The sequence below is a fragment of the Myxocyprinus asiaticus genome, chromosome 24, assembly GCF_019703515.2.
Source record: "Myxocyprinus asiaticus isolate MX2 ecotype Aquarium Trade chromosome 24, UBuf_Myxa_2, whole genome shotgun sequence".
NCBI lineage: Eukaryota > Metazoa > Chordata > Actinopteri > Cypriniformes > Catostomidae > Myxocyprinus > Myxocyprinus asiaticus.
The window spans coordinates 37,050,252-37,069,806 of NC_059367.1; the positions used below are offsets into that span (position 1 = coordinate 37,050,252).

Genomic DNA, 19,555 nt, shown 5'->3' on the forward strand with positions numbered 1-19,555 from the left:
GCTTCAGGAAGAATGGTCAAAAATTCCCATAAACACACTCCTAAACCTTGTGGAAAGCCTTCCCAGAAGAGTTGAAGCTGTTATAGCTGCAAAGGGTGGGCCGACATCATATTAAACCCTATGGATTAAGAATGGGATGTCACTTAAATTCATATGCGTCTAAAGGCAGATGAACGAATACTTTTGGCAATATAGTGTGTGTGTGTGTGTGTATATATATATATATATATATATATATATATATATATATATATATATATATATATATATATATATATATATACACACATACACCGATCAGCCACAACATTAAAACCACCTACCTAATATTGTGTTGGTCCCCCTCGTGCCGCCAAAACAGTGCCAGCCTGCATCTCACAATAGCATTAAAATAAATAAATAGAAAATTAAAATAAATAGAATAGATGGGATCCTGGGATTTTCACATACAACAGTCTCTAGAACTTACTCTGAATGGTGCCAAAAACAAAAAAACATCCAGTGAGCGGCAGTTCTTTGGATGGAAACGCCTTGTTGCTGAGAGAGGTCAACAGAGAATGGCCAGACTGGTTTGAACTGACAAAGTCTACGGTAACTCAGATAACCACTCTGTACAATTGTGGTGAGAAGAATATAATCTCAGAATGCTATTCTGAGATGCAGGTTGGCGCTGTTAATGCGTCATGAGGTGGACCAACACAATTGTTAGGCAGTTTTACTGTTGTTGCTAATCGGTGTGTATGTGTATATTGTACTGCTGATTATATTATATTGCTGATTATTATTGTTGTACTGAAATAAAGTGAAAATGTTAAATAAAAGTACAGTCACCATTGACAATAATAGGAAAGTCGAAATTGCAAAGAAAAATACAAAAATAAAAGGAAATCATCTGGTTATACAATAATTTGTGTATAAAATATCCTTGATTGTCACAAAATAATGACACAATGCAAAAAAGCTTAATGATCCTAAAAATAGGCTTCATTTTCTTTGTGCAAAATATTATTTTGCATTTCTTTCTTTTGCTTTTTTGGGGGTCTCTCTTCATAGATTTTGTGAGATTTGCCCTATAAACTGAATGTTTATCCCAGTAGCACAAATGACAGTAAATTATATTATTGTAGAATGTGCCTTTTTCCGAGCACCTAGTTGTGACCTCTATCCCCTTAAAATCTCACAGGCACCTTAGAAGACAAGAATATGGATATCAGCTCTGCCACTCTGTCTCATGAGTCCTCTGTCACGCAAGAGTCTTCAGACACCACCTTATCCATCACCTCTCCTGAGGCCTCTGTCCCAAAAACGCCTACCACAGACACCCCCACCCAACCTCTAGCTTTGCCCCTGCACACTACCACACCACAGAAACCCCACCCCCTGTCGGGTCCCTCCAGCGAGGGTAAGCGCAGACCAGAGCCCCCTCCCCCGTTGGAGGTGATTGAGATGCCCAAGTGTCTGCCGGCTGGTCGGAGAGAACAGAGGAAGACGCTGGTGGACGTGTGTGTGAGGTCTCTTTTCCTGTGTCTGAGTCGATACCCACAACACTACAAGAGCCTGTACCGTCTGGCCCACCTGTACACCTACAGCAAGACACGCAAGGTGCATACACACATTTCCTCACACTTTCACATGTCTGTATGTCTTTTTTTAAGGGATAGTTCACCCAAAAATGTCAATTCTGTCATCATTTACTCACCTTCATGTTGCCCCAATACTGTATGGCTTAACTCTCTTACATGGAACACAAAGGAGATCTTGAGTGGAATGTACAGGCCGCTCTTTTCCAATGAAACTAATCAGTATGGATGCTGGTGAGCACCAAAAATGAAAAGAAAAGCACACATACCATTAAAGTGCCATAAAAGTAACACTGAACACTTGTGCGTTATATGTACGTTTTCTAAAGCTATAAAATAGATTTGTGTGAGGAACAAAAATAAAAGTAATTCACTGAAAATCTTTCCGTCTGCTGTAGCTCTCAAATTTGCGTATATTCAAATATGGTTCATCAAGATTTCTCATGGCAGGTTTGACACACATCATGCTAAAGCCAGTGGTTCTCATGTGTGTCATAATCAGTTTTGAAGTTTGAACATGTAAAAGTGCTAATGAGATTTTAGAGATTTGTTGTCCATGACGTTCATTTATTGGCGAACCCGGAAGTCTAATTTGCCATGGGTTCCCTCAGAACGTGAATTTTGAAGCCGTATTGAATTGCATACTTTTTTAAAAACACACAGCCGCATCAAAATTCAGGTTTGAGGTATGAAAGTGTGTAATTAATGTTATGTAATTTATAAATTATTTATGTAATTTATACAAAACGTCCACGTATCGTTAAGTAATATTTCCCACAGACATTATTTTACTCAGAAGTTCAAAAAATCCATTAAAAAAGCCCATAGGAAAATCCAGAGGGAACCCATGGTGAATTCTCTTCTGGGTTTTTGGACTACAAGCTGAACAGCTCTATATTTTCAGTGAATAACAGCTTAAATGGCATTTGATGGCTTCAGAAGTCCGAACATAGCTCAGAAGTCGTATTGACTACTTTTATGGTGCTGTTTTGCTTGACAGCATCCATTCCCGTTCCGTTTCATTTAGTGGAACACAACAGCATCAAAATTATGCTTTACTTCTCTTATTGTGTTCCATGGAAGAAAATTAGCCATGCGGTTTTGGAACAACATGAAGGTGAGCAAATTCTGGCAGAAGTTTCATTTTTGGAGTGAAGTAACACTTTAACATCCATTTCCTGCAAAAAACAAACAAACAAAAAAAACACCAACTCCAGATACATGTTTATCTCCAGTGCGCATTTTGACTTATGTGCAACTCTAGAAAATCCACCTCTGCTTAGCACATAAACTTTCAAAGTGAATTTTGAGAGTTTACGTGCATATCAAGCATTTCCAGTCAGGTTTTCTTAAGTGCAAATTTAACATTTGCATAAAAATAGTAGATTGGAAACACAGGTTTTTTATTTTTTATTTTTTTATTTTTTTTATTTTTTTTTTTTTTAACCAGCAAGCGTGTGTGTGTCTTTGTGTGTACTTGAAGCCCAGGCAAGGTAACTGTCACAACACATAGATAAAAAGTGTGTTGGTCAAACTTCCCCACTCACCTCATGGTGCTTCAAGAGAAACAGTGTTCTATGCCAGAACACTGAGTAACACCACTGACCACTAAACAAACCACTTATATTTGCATAAAGCCTCTAATACAGCACTACAGTTTGTTTTTGTGTTGTGGCTGGTATGTGGAAATACATACATGCCATGGGACCAATGGGGACTTCCCACACTTACTTTGTATATGTGGTCAAGGCATGTGAAAACCACTGTGCTTTCCTGAAAGGGGTTTAAACTCCATCTAAAGACTAGAGAATTCGTCCCTGCTAAATAACCCTCGCAGTAGGGAGAGTGTCTGCAGACCCTTCAGCTATGACTATATTCACAACATATAACAGCCTTTTATAAACAGTTATTACATAATAAAAATATTAAGTACACAAGTTTTCATTAAATATTTTACTACGCAATTACTCCTGCTAGAAGATGTAGTCCCTGACAAACAATGTTTAATGTAAATAAGAACGATTTAGTTTTAAATGTATGATCCCTACTAATGTACAACAGGCTGGTATTAGTAATGTCCAATTCACAAACAAATTATTCTTTTGAGCAGTTTCTTTAAATTATTTGTTGCACCTATTCGCAAAGCATTCGTAAATGCCTGGACTTTGAGTAAGAACTTATAGCTATATGGTGTGGGAACCATAAACAAAACAATATTGATATTTTTCAAACAGTCCATGAAAATTTTATTTATCTGAGCAAACATAATGAGGATCTAAATTGCGGTGACAGTATTAAATTGGAACGCATCAATTTATATTTTACCCAAACAAATACATCTTAAATTATGTAACTTAATTGATAATTGTGATAAATGGCAATATTTTGCTTAATATTTATGTCATTACAGAAACTTCTTGCCAAGTTGAAATAATTTGTTTCCCCATATTGTTTGTCATCAGTATCACATTTGCAGTCAACGTAACAATGACGCTCATGCCAGTTCGTTCGTACAAGAGCCAACACATCATAGTAAGGAGCCTAAAAGGGATAGTTCACCAAAAAAAATTAATTCTCTCATCATTTACTCACTATCATGCCATCCCAGATGTGTATGACTTTTTCTTCTTCTGAACACAAACAAAGATTTGTAGAATATTTCAGCTCTGTCCATACAATGGAAGTGAATGGTGGCCAGAACTTTAAAGATCCAGAAAGTACATAAAGACAGCATAAAAGTAATCCATAAGACTCCAAATGTTAAATCAAAATCATCAGAAGTGATATGACAGGTGTGGGTGAGGGAACAGATCAATATATAAGTCCTTTTTTTATACTATAAATCTCCACTTTCACTTTCACCTCCACATTCTTTTTGTTTTTGGCGATTCGCATTCTTCGTGCATATCGCCACCTACTGGGCAGGGAGGAGAATTTCTTGTAAAAAAAAAAAAAAGGACTTAAATATTGATATGTTTCTCACTCACACCTATCATATCGCTTCTGAAAACATAGATTTAGCCAAGCATTCAAGTTGAAGCGAGTGCATGCAAAATAAAAGTGAGTATATGGAAACATGCCTCATCAGCACATTCACTCACTGAGCACTTTATAAGGAACACTATGGTCCTAATAAAGTGCCCGACGTGGTCTTCTGCTGTTGTAGCCCATGCACCTCAAGGTTGTGCATTCTGAGATGCTATTCTGCTCACTACAGTTGTACAGAGTGGTTATCTGAGTTACCATAGCCTTTCTGTCAGCTTGAACCAGTCTGGCCATTCTCCGTTGACCTCTCTTAACAGCAAGGCGTTTCCTTCCACAGAACTGCCGCTCACTGGATGTTTTTTTTCTTCCCAATTTGGAATGCCCAATTCCCAATGCGCTCTAAGTCCTTGTGGTGGCGTAGTGACTCCCCTCAATCCGGATGGTGGAGGACAAATCGCAGTTGCCTCCGCGTCTGAGACCGTCAATCTGTGCATCTTATCACGTGGCTTGTTGAGCGCGTTACCATGGAGAAGTGGGGGAATAGGCCCACGCTATTCTCCGCGGCATCCATGCACCATGCGCCCCACCGAGAGCGAGAACCACATTATTGAAACCACAAGGACAAGGTTACCCCATGTGACTCTACCCTCCCTAGCAACCAGGCCAATTTGGTTGCTTAGGAGACCTGGCTGGAGTCACTCAGCACGCCCTGGATTCAAACTCACGACTCCAGGGGTGGTAGTCAGCGTCAATACTCGCTGAGCTACCCAGGCCCCCCACTGGATGTTTTTTGTTTTTAGCACCATTCTGAGTAAATTCTAGAGACTGTTGTGTGAAAATCCAAGGAGATCAGCAGTTACAGAAATACATGAATACCAACAATCATGCCATGGTCCAAATCACTGAGATAACATTTTTCCCCATTCTGATGGTGGATGTGAACATTAACTGAAGCTCCTGATCCGTATATGCATGATTTTATGCATTGCACGGATGCCACACAATTGACTGATTAGATAATCACATGAATAAGTAGGTTTACAGGTGTTCCTACTAAAGTTCTAAGTGAGTATACACTGTGTCTCCAACTTCAATATCTTGTGAATAATAATAAAAGACCTCAAATGGTGATATATATTCTGTAAAAGCTAAATTTTGTGAATACTTACATGTAGAGCCTTGTAACGGAGCCAAGTCTCCATTACTATTTATTCACATTTATTAATACAGTATGTTTTAAACACATATGAAGCATGGACATTATTGTATGTTTATTTACATAATTTTTATTGATTGAACCACTAATGTATTCCGTGCACAGTATGCTAATTTTCTGTATGTATGGAATACCCTGATTACTTTCCTAAACATGAAAATGTCTATGTAGCATACTACTGTTTTAAACATTTGTTGTTACCTGCAGTATACTGTTTTATGTACTTTTTTTTTTTTTTTTAAACAACTTTAGAAGGGACAACTGTACACCTACTTATTAATGCAATTATTTAATGAGCTAATTGTGTGGCAGCAGTGAAGTGCATAAATTCACACAGATACGGGTCAGGAGCTTCAGTTAATGTTCACATCAACCATCAGAATGGGGAAAAAATGTGATATCAGTGATTTGGCCATGGCATGATTGTTGGTGCCAGACGGGCTGGTTTGAGTGTTTCTGTAACTGCTGATCTCCTGGGATTTTCACACACAACAGTCTCTAGAATTTACTCCGAATGGTGCCAAAAACATCCAGTGAGTGCCAGTTCTGTGGATGGAAATGCCTTGTTGATGAGAGAGGTCAACAGAGAATGACCAGACTGGTTCAAGCTGACAGAAAGGCTACGGTAACTCAGATAACCACTCTGTACAATTGTAGTGAGCAGAATATCATCTCGGAATACACAACATATTGAACCTTGAGGCGGATGGGCTACAACAGCAGAAGACCACGTTGGGAACTTTATTAGGACCATAGTGTTCATAATAAAGTGCTCAGTGAGAGTATAACTCACAGTATGCAGTTAAGAATTACACCACCGGTAGTATTCCATTCCGAACATAGCTTGTGTGTGTGTGTGTGTGTGTGTTTGTGTGTGAAGTGGGATGGGTTCCCCGACTCACTCAGTTCAAATCATCACACATTCTCGCTCTCTTGCACACAGAGCTGACTGAATATATTTGTGTTTTCACAGAACCTGCAATGGGCACGAGATGTGTTGCTAGGGAGCAGTGTTCCATGGCAACAGCTGAAGCACATGCCTGCACAAGGACTTTTCTGCGAGCAGAATAAGACCAATCTGTTCAATGTAAGTCACAAACACACAGGCAGCATTAAAGTTTTGTGTAATATCATAATTTTTTTTCCCATGTCTACAGGATAGTACGGCCTGGAGATATTAGTGCTGTTCAGTGTTTGTGTGTGTGTGTAAATGGCAAAGAAATTCTGTTGTTCTCACACATGCATGATCTATGCAATCATAACTTCCTCTTATTTATCAGTGTAAAATCCCTCTACATTCCCACATACACATAAATCTATAGAGATTACAGCCTCCTCACTGAAATGACCTAAACTGGCTGGATCTACTATTCTGATGGCACACCATGATGGACAGATGGCATCACGATAGAGTGTGTGTCTGTGTTTAGCGTTTGTTTGTGTATTGTTGCTGTTTTTTTGCCCAATGGCCTTTTGGCACATTGGTACAGTACTTACAAAGATAAGGCCACAACATTTGTGAATGTTTGTGTCTGCCTTTGGGTTTGGGTGCAGTCGCATTGAGGAAACAGCCTGTGGCATCATTAGTATTGGCACACACAGGTATTAAAACACTCTGGCATCATGTCTTGCTGGGCATCGGAGTTTATAGGGTTGTATAAGTTTTATAGGGTTCCTACCAGTGTTGTTATCATTAACTCACATGAAAACATTTTTGGTAATTAAAAAAATATATAAAAACTGGGGCCTGGGTAGCTTAGCGAGCATTGACGCTGACTACCACCCCTGGAGTCACGAGTTCGAATCCAGCCAGGTCTCCTAAGCAACCAAATTGGCCCGGTTGCTAGGGAGGGTAGAGTCACATGGGGTAACCTCCTCGTGGTCACGATTAGTGGTTCTCGCTCTCAGTGGGGCACGTGGTAAGTTGTGTGTGGATTGCGGAGAGTAGCATGAGCCTCCACATGCTGGGAGTCTCCAGGGTGTCATGCACAACGAGCCACGTGATAAGATGCACGGATTGACGGTCTCAGAAGCGGAGGCAACTGAGACTTATCCTCCACCACCCGGATTGAGATGAGTAAACGTGCCACTACGAGGACCTATTAAGTAGTGGGAACTAGGCATTCCAAATTGGGAGAAAAAGGGGAGAAAACAATTAATACAAATAAAAACTTAAACAATGGAAAATACTATAAATAAACTGAAATGCATTTTCATGACACTAAAGCTAAATAAAATTAGAAAAAAATAATTTTACAGTAGTTTTAGTTGTTCATTCAGATTATATGATAAAATGTTTACCTACATGAAAGGCATTTTTATTAAAACATGGAAATGCCACTAGACAACACTAGATTGTCCTGAGAAATTCAACGTTAAACACATTTAAATTATATCAGTTAGCACATTTACTTTGATAGGTTTACCAAAGTTAAACCTAACCTAACCCTAAAACTAAAAATCTGTACTGACAAACTAACATAAAACTCAAGTTAAAAATACTGAAAAACTAACATACTACTAACTAGAGTGGAAAAATAGCAAAATATTCAGTTTTGAAAATAAAATATAAATTAAAAAGTCAGAACTATTGTAAGCCTGCTTCCCACGGTTATGGAAAACTTTGAAATATCAGTGAATTTTAAAAATGAGATTTTCCAGGTCATGCAAATTGCATTTTAGTTTTGCTCTCCTCTAAAATATTGAATCGGTTAGATGTTGCTTCAAAACTTGCAGTTAGCTACAATAATTACATCATTCTGTCTGTTGAGGGTATTATTGGAGATATTTGTGCACTAATAAGCATTAGACCGTGTCTTAACCAGACGTGACATGATGCCACAACATACAACAAAAGGTATCTTTTCCATGTTCCATCAGATGGTTTGTCTGAACCTGCTGCGACAGGGTATTCTATCGATCACTTGGTTTCTAGTTCTTCGGCGTCGTGCTGGTTAGCCCAGTCCGCAAATTAACTCTCATGAGGTTAAAATTCTTCTCTTGACGGTATATTAAAACCACTGCCGGTTCAGAACATCTTGATTTAGGCCGAGGGTCTCACACCTGTTGAGTGTTGTGCTTGAGGTCTCGTTCTGTTCAGTCGGAGGTCTGTGTCACACACACATTGATTCAGAATGAAGGTGACGGAAATACCGGGTTCCTCTGAAGTTCTCTCCGATTCCCTGTCATGTTGAGACCAGTGAAATAACAACAGGAGAACCACACGAACATAAAGAATGGACTGAAACAAAAGACTGAATTAGGATACGATTCATAAAGTAACTTTACCCTGTGTTTGTATTATTGTATATTTATCCCCTCTGGGTTTGCCACAGAAAGCGTATGTCCATATGCAGCTTCAGTGAGTAAATTATTTACATTCAATAAACAGAATGGAGGAACACTTAAAAGCACTACAAAAGCATTGTTATCTAAGTAGGTAAATTATCAAGCTTTGAACCACTCTTAAGTCCATTAAGTGCAAATTAAACAAAGCCATTATACACTATTTCAGATGATAAAAGTGTCGAAAAAATCACATTGAAAGTGATAGGTCTAATTTTGCATGACACATAATACAGTATAATGTTATATTAGCCTTCTGTTATAAGTATAACTAGAATGGTAATAGAATTATGATATGTTTGTATTAAACAGATTTCTTAACAAGCCATAGGAGTAGGCTAATGTGACCTGCAGTTTAAAACTTAAATAATTAAAATATGGTTAACAAAGGAGATCAGAATAAGAGTGTGCAATGAGCGATTTCCCCCTCTCTGTCTCACCTCCTCCCATCAATGTCTGGTTCAAATTGACTCTAGTACTCTAGTTTGTTTATATAGCAGTCACAAATTTCATGATGCATAATGGCAGTAAGGCTACAAGTACACAGTGCCTAGAACTCTAACCAGATGATTAATATTTAGACAGGTTAATGAGTAGTTTAATACTGATGGCAGTAACTTTAATCCTGTTCTGTGCACATCGGTTCAGTTTCGAGATAAAGAAATAAGACTTTAGGCTACGTGAGATTTATGATTGACATCGCAAGCATTTAACTTGCATGCATTTCTTGCGTCATTTCCATACATCTCTATGAAGTCGATGCATGCCCTGTCTTGCCAAAGCCATCGTTATTTCTTAAATTAGATTCAGTAATAGTTAATAACTTTCGGCTCCTCGTCAAAGGGTACACGACAACTACGTACTAAAAATGGAAACGTTTTTCCTTTGCGTTTTTGTAAAGTTACGCGTACAGACGACAACGTTGTCAAAACGATCCCCATTCACACGGATCCACGAAAACGACTAAAAACACTGTATTATGGATGCCAGGCCAGTAGTTGGCGATGTCACTTTGTAAAGAAGCACTACACGCCTGTGCATATAAGCATTCTTCCACACAAAGCAGTGAATACAATTGATGGGAAGATCGGATCATTTTACTGACTTGAATTTTGAGTCTCATTCTGCAAAATGAACGAATATTTATTCGTCATTTCGTTCATTTGAGCAGAATTAAATTAAAATGTTACGTTTTCAATAGCCAAATCCCCCCAACATGTCTACTTATACAAACTTTGATTATAGTCCCAATAAGGAAAAAATTATAATGCAGCCAAGACATATTATGAGAAACAGAAAGATTATTTCACCTCTGGACTCTTCTCCGAGTCGTTCGTTTTTTTTGTCACGTGACAGCCGTATGTGCATAGCGTATATGGCTGTCACGTGACAATAGAATGTACGACTCTGACCAAAAGCGTTGAAAGGTGAACTAATAATTTTTGTTTCCTGTGTGGTTTTCACGTAACAAACGAACGGAGGTTGCGCAAGCACATGCGCGGCCAACACAAAATGAACGAATCACTCTCTGAGACTACTCGTTCTACCGAGTCACATAAAAGATTCATTCAAAATGAATGAACCGTTCATGAACGACCCATCACTAGTGAATACAAACAATGAAGATGGCAAAAGCATCAAGCAATTTTGTCTGAACGGACGATGAGGTTGCTTTATTACTACAAGTGACTCTGGACTATAAAGCACGCCGCCTTTTTAAGGACTCCAACTGGTGATGTCATGTTGGTCTGTTCGCCCTGGAGGTAAGGTCGAAGTTTTCGAAGTTCATGTCTATAGACTGCATGACGTCATCTTTTTCACAAATTCGTGTTTTTGTATGTTTACACGGAGACGATAACATCATCGTTTTCAAAAATGTGCACTTTGAAACCCTTTTTCTAAAGTTTGCGTTTTCAGGCCCCAAAACGCCATTGTCGTGTAAACGAACAGCCAAAACGCATAAAAAGTTTTCCGTTTTTAGTTGAAAACGTTGTCGTGTAAATGGCCCCAAAGTTACATACAATTTACATATTTGCCAGTATTTCTGCTGAACCCTTTGGACCGGAGAGCTCTCATAACGAAGCACTTAAGTTCTACTTGCTGGCATTATGAAAAAAGGAGTGACGTTAGTTAAGATGATTGTAAAAGCAGTACCCAGTACCATCTATTTTCTGCTACAGTATAATTTCCTGAAAATCTAAAGCACATTGTAAACCTTTACAAATAAACATATTATTAGTAGTAGCCTATTTAACTCGCATTAGGCCAACTGTTGCTGCACTTAAGCAAATAAATGCATGAACAAACATCGTAACGTTGCTTATAATCGCTTAAATCCGTTTGCTGTGTTTGTGAGTGTGACTGAAAACACAAATATAACGTTAGCTTACCAAATGAGCCATTACAAAAAATATAAAACTGTATTTTAGCTGGGGGGGGCGGTTTAAAGGGGGTCTATAATTTTTTATATCCTATATAGTGTATTTTCGCTTGCATTCATATCCGCAAATTCTGTGGGAAGATGCTCGTGGGTATGGTGCTTGAGGTTTGAGGTGTTTCCTGCCTGAGCCGACCCTTACAAACCTTACAAACTGGGTAACTGAGAAACATTGACAGTGCCTTGTGGGACTTCAACATATCCAAAGTATCCCCACACCACAGATATAACCGTTTATGTGGGGAAAATACAGGCGTAGGCTCTGACAATTTTGCTCGTGACACTCGTGTTTCGCCTCTAAAATGGAGTGACGGTTATCTCATTTTCTCTTCGACTATCCCTTATGTTCTCTGCTGTCAGTTGTTGACCAAATGTATTTCTTTTTTTGTTTGTTTTTGATCAACAACTGACAGTAAAGAACATAAGGGATTTTCAAAGAGACATGAAGCAAGATCAAGCGTTAATAACATCAAAACCATTAAACATTTGAATGTCCTGTGGTCTGTATTAACAAATTCTCTCGAGTATATGAAGCAACAAATACATTTAGACCATCAGTTTTGTACAATACACAGCAAGGGTAAGGATACCTTATCTCTGCGTTTGGAAGCACGAGTAGAGAATGCTTTTTCACATAACGCTGAAGTTTACCAAACCGTTTACATGGATGTGTAGGCTAATCAACAATTAACATCTGCATACCAACTCAAAATCAATACCTTACTGTCAAATGATGAAATATTATTGGTAATTGCACACATTTTTTGTAATATAATAATAATGATATCTTTTATGATCAGTTTCTGTCTTTTAAATCTTTCATTTTATAGGCCACAAACCCCCACCGTTGCTACCACATGCGGTGCTGGTGCCACTAACAGTAGAACTTGGTGGCACCAGAGCCACCGCTCTCAAATGTTAGTCTGGAACCCTGGTTTTACAGAGAGAAAGAGATATGGGTCAGGCTGTTCTAGTTTGCCCAGGGCTCTGGCAGTATTCGCTGGCCCAAACTTAAACACACCTCTCCCAAGTCCACACACACACAAAGACATATGTGCTTACATATGTAGCCGCCTGCTCTCTCTGGACCACTCGCCCTCACCAAAGCCACGAAAGCTCAACTGCACTGCTAACATGATTATTAATGGCATTGCTGCCTGGATCACGTCTCGTGTCCAGTTATTTTGTTATTGATCATGGCCAGTCATTCTCTAAATTGTTCAACCTTTCAGGGCAACATTAAACGGCATTCACAATGCATACGTTCGCTAGATTAGGCCTTTGAATTAGACGTGCTGCTTTTTTCCAAAACCCTCCCCTCCAGTGACAAAAATGCACTCAGAGATGCTTGGAGATATCACTGTAATGGAGCAGGAGAGTATCTCAATGTCACATGTTAGAAAAATAAACATGCAATTTGTTGACTAGGGACATGGTTTGAAAAGGGTTCCGATTCTGATTCCCTGAATGATTCCGGATCCTTATTGGTAACATTAATGATTCTTTTAGTACTTTTTAGGAAGAAATATTTGGAAATAGTAAATGCAGTTAATATTGGATTTACTACCTTAATCAGCCTGTTACAAAATGGTGACGTCATTTTATATAGAGTATAAAAGACTAAATCTAGAGCTCGACTAGAGGTCGAGCGATAGTGGTTTTTGCCAATATCGAAAACAAAGGTGGTGGAAAAGGCCTATAATTGGATTAATCATCCGATATTTAGTTTTTCCAAAATAAATAAAATCACAGATACAGTTTATTGTTCAACCAAAATCCTTGTAATAACCAGAAATAAAAAAAAGATTTGGTGCATAACGTGGGACTTTTAACTATAAACAAGCCCAAAACACACAAAGGACTCTTATTTTGAAATGACGGAGAACATGATGAACTGACAACTGTCAAACTACACTCCAAGCTTTCAAAAGTTTTTAATTTCATGCGAAGATCCATCATTATGTGCCTCGTGCCATATTACACTCTCTTACACAAAGCCGTGTAATATTTCATGGCACCTATTTCAGTGATATCTGACAGGTGATGTTTTCTGCGTCATAAAAAAATAAAATAAATAAATACTTACAGCACTTCCCTTACAAACACTTACCTTAAAACAACCACCTAGTAATCACACAGAACAGCAGAGCAGTGTTATTAGTGTTTGCGAAAAATAACTGAAATTCTTTTTTTTTAATTAAGATAAAAATAAACATGATTGGAAAAGAATAATCTGAACTAAAATACATTTTCATGACTCCAAAACATAATTAAAAATTAGCTCAAATTTATTTTAGTTTTAGATTTTTGAAACGTGGTATATTCGAAAATTTGAAACCTATACAACCGACATTCATTAACGCTTTAAGCCTGCCGGTGGGCCCTCTGAGGAAAAAAAAAAAACAATTATTTTATTCAAAATATGAATAACTACTGTCTCAACCAACACAAAATAGGTATCGTTTTAAAGCTTATAAGCTGTACTTTACAATGCATGTAGGCATTATGACCAAAACTGAACAAGTGCTTTTGATTATTTGCAGACAAATCAGGGCACTGTACATATTATTGTTATCAGTAAAAACATTAAACTGATCAAATAGCTGTGACATATGTCATTGGAAAGCTCTCAAAAAGTATAATGCAACCAGCATTTGTTTTACTCACAGACAAAAACATAGCAAGTAATAGCTTAATATACTGTATATCTTTAAAAAAAAAATTTACATGTAAACAGGTGTTGCTTATAAGCTGTTTTCGCTTATAACCTCACAAAAATAAACAAAACCTAAAATATCACATACCATTCCTTAGAGGAGAGGATACCCGTTAAAACAAGCCCACACACAATGTAATCAGATGCATAGATGATTAGATAATCCTCAATAGGCACAATGTGCACACAGCACAAAATGTGCTGTATGGCTAAAAACACACTAGCTTACCTGGATCAGATGACTTCATCTGAAATGATATAGTATGTTGTTTAGCATCATGTAACACTAATCGTATTAGGATTCAGATTGCTGCAACAAGAGGTGGAAGTCATTCAAATATGGGCAGAGAGGATTGTTCACTCTAATTACATGTCCACCAGGAGATGGCGCCAAGTACATGACACAGACACTAGGATAAATTACACTGCCTGACCAAAGAAAAGTAATATTTCGTTGGACCACCTTTAGCTTTAATTATGGCTTGCATTCGTCGTGGCATTGTTTTGACAAACTTACGCAACGTCACAACATTTCGTTCCATCCAGAGTTGCATACGTTTTTGGCCCATCGCTTTGGAATAGGGTAAATCTGGGCTCATCTGACCACATGACCTTTTTCCATTGCTCCACAGTCCAATCTTTATGCTCCCTAGCAAATTGAAGTAGTTTTTTCCGATTAGCCTCACTAACAAGTGGCTTTCTTGTGGCCACACAGCTGATTAGTCCCAATACTGTAAATTCTCATCACACTGTGCCGTGAGTTCTACTGTCGATTTTTTACGATGTGACTTCACCCAAGAGTTTTAGTGATCTCTGATCACAATCATTCAAGATTTTTTTCCAACCACATTGCTTCCGCAATGCTGATGGTTCACCACTATCCTTCCAGGTTTGAATAATGCGTTGGACAGTTCTTAACCCAATTCCAGTGATTTCAGAAATCTCCTTAGTTGTTTTCTTTGCTTGATGCAGGATAATAATTTGCCCCTTAAACACGGTAACATCTTTTCCATGACCACGGGATACGTCTTCTGACATGGCTGTTTAAGAAATGAGAAGCTACACACTGCATCAGTTAGGGTTAAAAGAATTGTTGACAACTGAAACATATTAATCACTGCAATAATGATCCAATCATTGGCTCTTAAGTATGTGCTTATTTAAATCCAAACGGCAACTTCTTTTTTGGGCAGGGAGTGTAATGCTATAACTTTTGATTGCTTTGTCGTATCAACACAAAATTTTACTCTGTTACAATTGACATGATTGGAAACAAAAAAGTTTTTCGGACCTTATTAACACCTTGAGATATATAATGTCAAATCAGAAAAAAGAAAAAAAAAAGGAACATTTTGGCTCAAGTTTTTGTTTTTTCTGCCGTTTTTTAGACTGAGAGTCTCATAATTTATCATCTATATCATTAAAACATTTTATACATTTACACAAGAGTTTTAGATAAGCCTTTAATTTTGGGCTTACAGGAAATCTTTTAAAACACCTTCAGAGCTTAAAGGGTAAAACATGAAATTGGAACTAGATAGTGAAAACACTAGATGACCATGAGAAATTTAACATTTGTTAACCATCTTTAAATTGACTATGTCAGCCCTTTTAAAACTAAACTAAAAAATAAATATACTGAAAAAAATAAAACAAATGAACTAGAACTAAACTATAACTGTTAGTCATAGTGAAAACTAAACTTATGGAACCTATACTAAAGTGAAAGAACAAATTGAAAAATAAAATAGAAAATAAAAAGTACATAAAAAAATATATATATCATAATAATATTATAACCCCGCACCCAAGAATTTGCAAAACAATGTGCTAACAACCACTATGAACACCCTCGAAACTGCATAGAAACATGCTAAAATCAAGCCAGAATGTCTTAAAAACCACACTGCAACGCCCTGGGAACCACCCACCACGCCCCAGCATAATGGCGGTGATGTTTGCACAGGCCAGCACAACTCACTTTTTCTTCAGAAAATGTAAAAATATGATGGTCGGTATTTTCCCCCCACTAAGGCCGTTGTTATATGAAAGAAATGTGGTGTAATGTAAGATTATAATAGTAAAGGGCACTTTTGACAATACAATTTTTAGATATTGATTTTCATGAAAAAAAAAAACATTTTGAAAAGCATATTAATTTTATACATGCTGCCACATTTGATGACATCTGTCCGTCTTGTTTTATTTGCTGGCTTCCTAAACAGCACTAGGTTATCTGTCCGGTACGCTGTAAATTATGGCCATACTGTTGGCAAAAGCTCTTTGCTTTTTAAGGTTTTAAAGAAGCCTTTAGTGGAATGTCTCAGCAGGTGTCTTCTGAAGGAACGAAATGTCTGTGTCACTTACAAGAACAAGAATGTTAGACAACACACTAAATTACGTGTGAATGTTGTGCCTCTTTGTTCCTGTGTGAAGTGCTGGTATGTGAAAGTTCAGCGGTAGCAGACATCGGTAGTTTACATGTAGAGATACGGTCAGCAAGATTTGCATCTTGACTTTCATGTTAACAGCAGGAGTTTGAAAATGCCAGGTGTGCACGCTTGTGTGTGTGTGGTGTTGTCTCAGTAGAAAACCACAAACATTAACAGAGGAGGAAGGGGAAATTAGTGCTGTTTGATGGAGGTACACCCTGGGTAACTGCACACTGTCTTATCTGTGTTTGTGTATCACTGCCTGCAGAAAAAGGGTTTTCCCACAATAAGGCTCTTGTCTCATCTCTTCTCTTCTCCTCGTCTCGGTCACAGCTCATTTTGTTACTTGTATCGTATCGTCTTTTCTTGTCTTGTATCATCTCGTCACTTATTCTCTTTCATGTTTCATCTTTTATCTCTTCTTGTCTCATAACTTACCTCTTCTTTCTGCTTGTCTCATATCATCTCATCTTGTCTTCTCATACGTTTCATCTCTTCTCATCTCGTAACTTTTTTTTCCTCATCTCTTATCTTCTCTTTTCTTTTCTCATCTCTTGTCTTGTGTAGTCATGTGTCTGGTCTTCTCATTCACATCTCTCTTCTCATAACTTCTGTTTTTGTCTCCTCTCATCTCTTCTTGTTTCATAACTTCTTGTCTCATTTCGTCTCATCTCTTTTCTCTTGTATCGTGTCATCCTGTCCTGTGTCTTCTCATTCACGTCTCATCTCTTGTCGTAACTTATTTTTTCTCATCTTGTAACTTGTATTGTCTTTTCTTGACTCTTCCTGTTTTGTATCGTCTCGTTCACATCTCATCTCAGCCTTGTTGTGTCTTCTCATTCGTGTCTCCTCTCTTCTCATAACTTCTCTTGTCTCCTCATTTCTTGTCTCATATTGTCTTCCCTCGTGTCTTGTTCACATCTCATATCTTCTCATCTGTTCTTGTCTCATATCATCTCTTCTCGTATCATCTTGTTCAAATCTCATCTTGTAACTCATCTTTTCTCTTCTTGTTTTGTACCGTCTCGTCATTTCTTCTCGTTCACGTCTCAGCTTTTCACGTCTCTTCATAACTTCTCTTGTCTGAAATCGTCTCATCTTGTTCACTTCTCATCTCGTTACTTGTCTTGTCCTCTCTCGACTATTCCTGTTTTGTATCATCTCATCAGTTCTTGTTCATGTCTCCCATCTCTTCTCTTCGTTTGTTTTGTCTCATAGACTTGTTTTGTCTTCTCACTGGTCTCCTCTCTTCATAACTTCTCTTCTTGTCATATGTTGTCTTGTCTCATGTCTTGTTCACATCTCTTCTTGCCTCATCGTCTCTTCCCTTCTCGTGTCATCTTGTATCATCTTGTATCAATTTGTTCACATCTCATCTCATAACTTGTCTTATCTTCTCTCGTCTCTTCATGTCTTGTATTGTCTCATCTCTTCTTGTCATTTGTTCTGTCTCATAGTCATGTCTCCTTTTTTCTCATAACTTCTCTTCTTTTCTCCTTTCTTCATGTCTCATATTGTCTTGTCTCGTGTCTTGTTCACATCTCATATCTTCTCATCTCTTGTCTCATGTCGTCTCTTCTCTTGTGTCATCTTGAATCATCTTGTTCTCATCTCATCATGTAACTTGTCTGGTCTCTTCTTGACTCGTATCATCTCATCATTTCTTTTCATGTCTGCTTTTCTCATCTCGTCTCTAAACTTCTCATCTTTTCTCATCTCTTGTCTCATATCAGCTTGTCTTGTGTCTTTTCGTCTGTGTCTCATCTCTTCTCATTTCGTAACTTGTCATCTCTTCTCGTCTCTTGTCTTTTCTCGTCTCTTGTTTCATAGTTATGTGTCGTGTCTTCTCTGATCTCGTAACTTCTTGCCTCCTCGTATTATCATCTTGTTCATATGTCATCACGTCGCATCTCTTGTCTGATATCTTCTCGCTTAGGTCTTCTCGTTCATTTCTCTTTTCTTCCTCTCTTCTCATCTCTACTTTTTTGTCTCCTCTCCTCATATATCTCTGTTTGTCTTCTCCCTCTTCCCTCTGACCCACACCAACATCCTGTTACATGTTCTCTCTCTCTCTCTCTCTCTCTCTCTCTCTCTCTTTCTCTCTCTTTCTGTTTGTATGTATGTTTGTGTAGGTGTGCACTGCTTGGCTGAGAAACAGAGCTGATCTCTGATTGGCTGACTGCATTCTAAAGAGGCCGTCTCTCTGCCTGTGTATAGAGATGGTGAGAAAGCACAGGGGAGGAGGGAGAGAGAGCTGGGGTCAGAGCAGAGAAAGAGAAGCGTGGGCGTTTTGATTTGCGATGGCAGGGCTGGAAAGAGAGGAGAGGGAGCGCACGACTGTTTGAGGCACACTTGTTCAGCTATTTCTCTCCTCCCTCTGCACGCGTGCAGCCTACTCCCTTGAGCCTGGACTATAGCTTGCCTTCTCTGTAACGTTTAAAAAAAAAATCAAAACAACCCACTTACTCATTTCATATAGGCAGAGCGTGGAGTAGCTCTCCTCGGTGATGGTGAGTTCCTTCCTTTTGTTTTTCCTCTTTGGTTTCCTTTTCCTGCTCCTTTCCCTAGTTGAGAAGTAAAATAACGGAGGAAAAGTCTCTTTTCATATCCTAGAGACTCTTTGGTTCTTTTAAAAGCAGGAAGGGTTTTTAAAACTGGAAAGGTGGGAGAAAGGAGTGCTTTGGAGTTAAAGGAGTAGAGAGTGTAGTGACAAAGTGAGAGCGAGCATTGATGCGTGACGCAGGTAATAGTTAGCTAGTGCTCTCGTTGGTGCCCTGCGTTTCGTCAACACGAGCAGCAGTAATGACCAGAAATGGAGTGATGAAGTGCGCCGTATGAGTCAGA

The 19,555-nt window shown here is 38.3% G+C and overlaps 1 protein-coding gene across 3 annotated transcripts in view; it reads left to right on the top strand.

Annotated features, from left to right (window-relative positions):
* The window catches only part of cabin1 (calcineurin binding protein 1), a 134,826-nt gene that overhangs the window by 67,529 nt on the left and 47,742 nt on the right, over positions 1 to 19,555 (top strand). For all 3 annotated transcript variants that reach the window (XM_051654169.1, XM_051654171.1, XM_051654170.1), the window contains 2 exons: positions 1,184 to 1,602; positions 6,755 to 6,868. In XM_051654169.1, the coding sequence (XP_051510129.1) occupies positions 1,184 to 1,602; positions 6,755 to 6,868 (533 nt within the window). The remainder of the gene's footprint in view (positions 1 to 1,183; positions 1,603 to 6,754; positions 6,869 to 19,555) is intronic.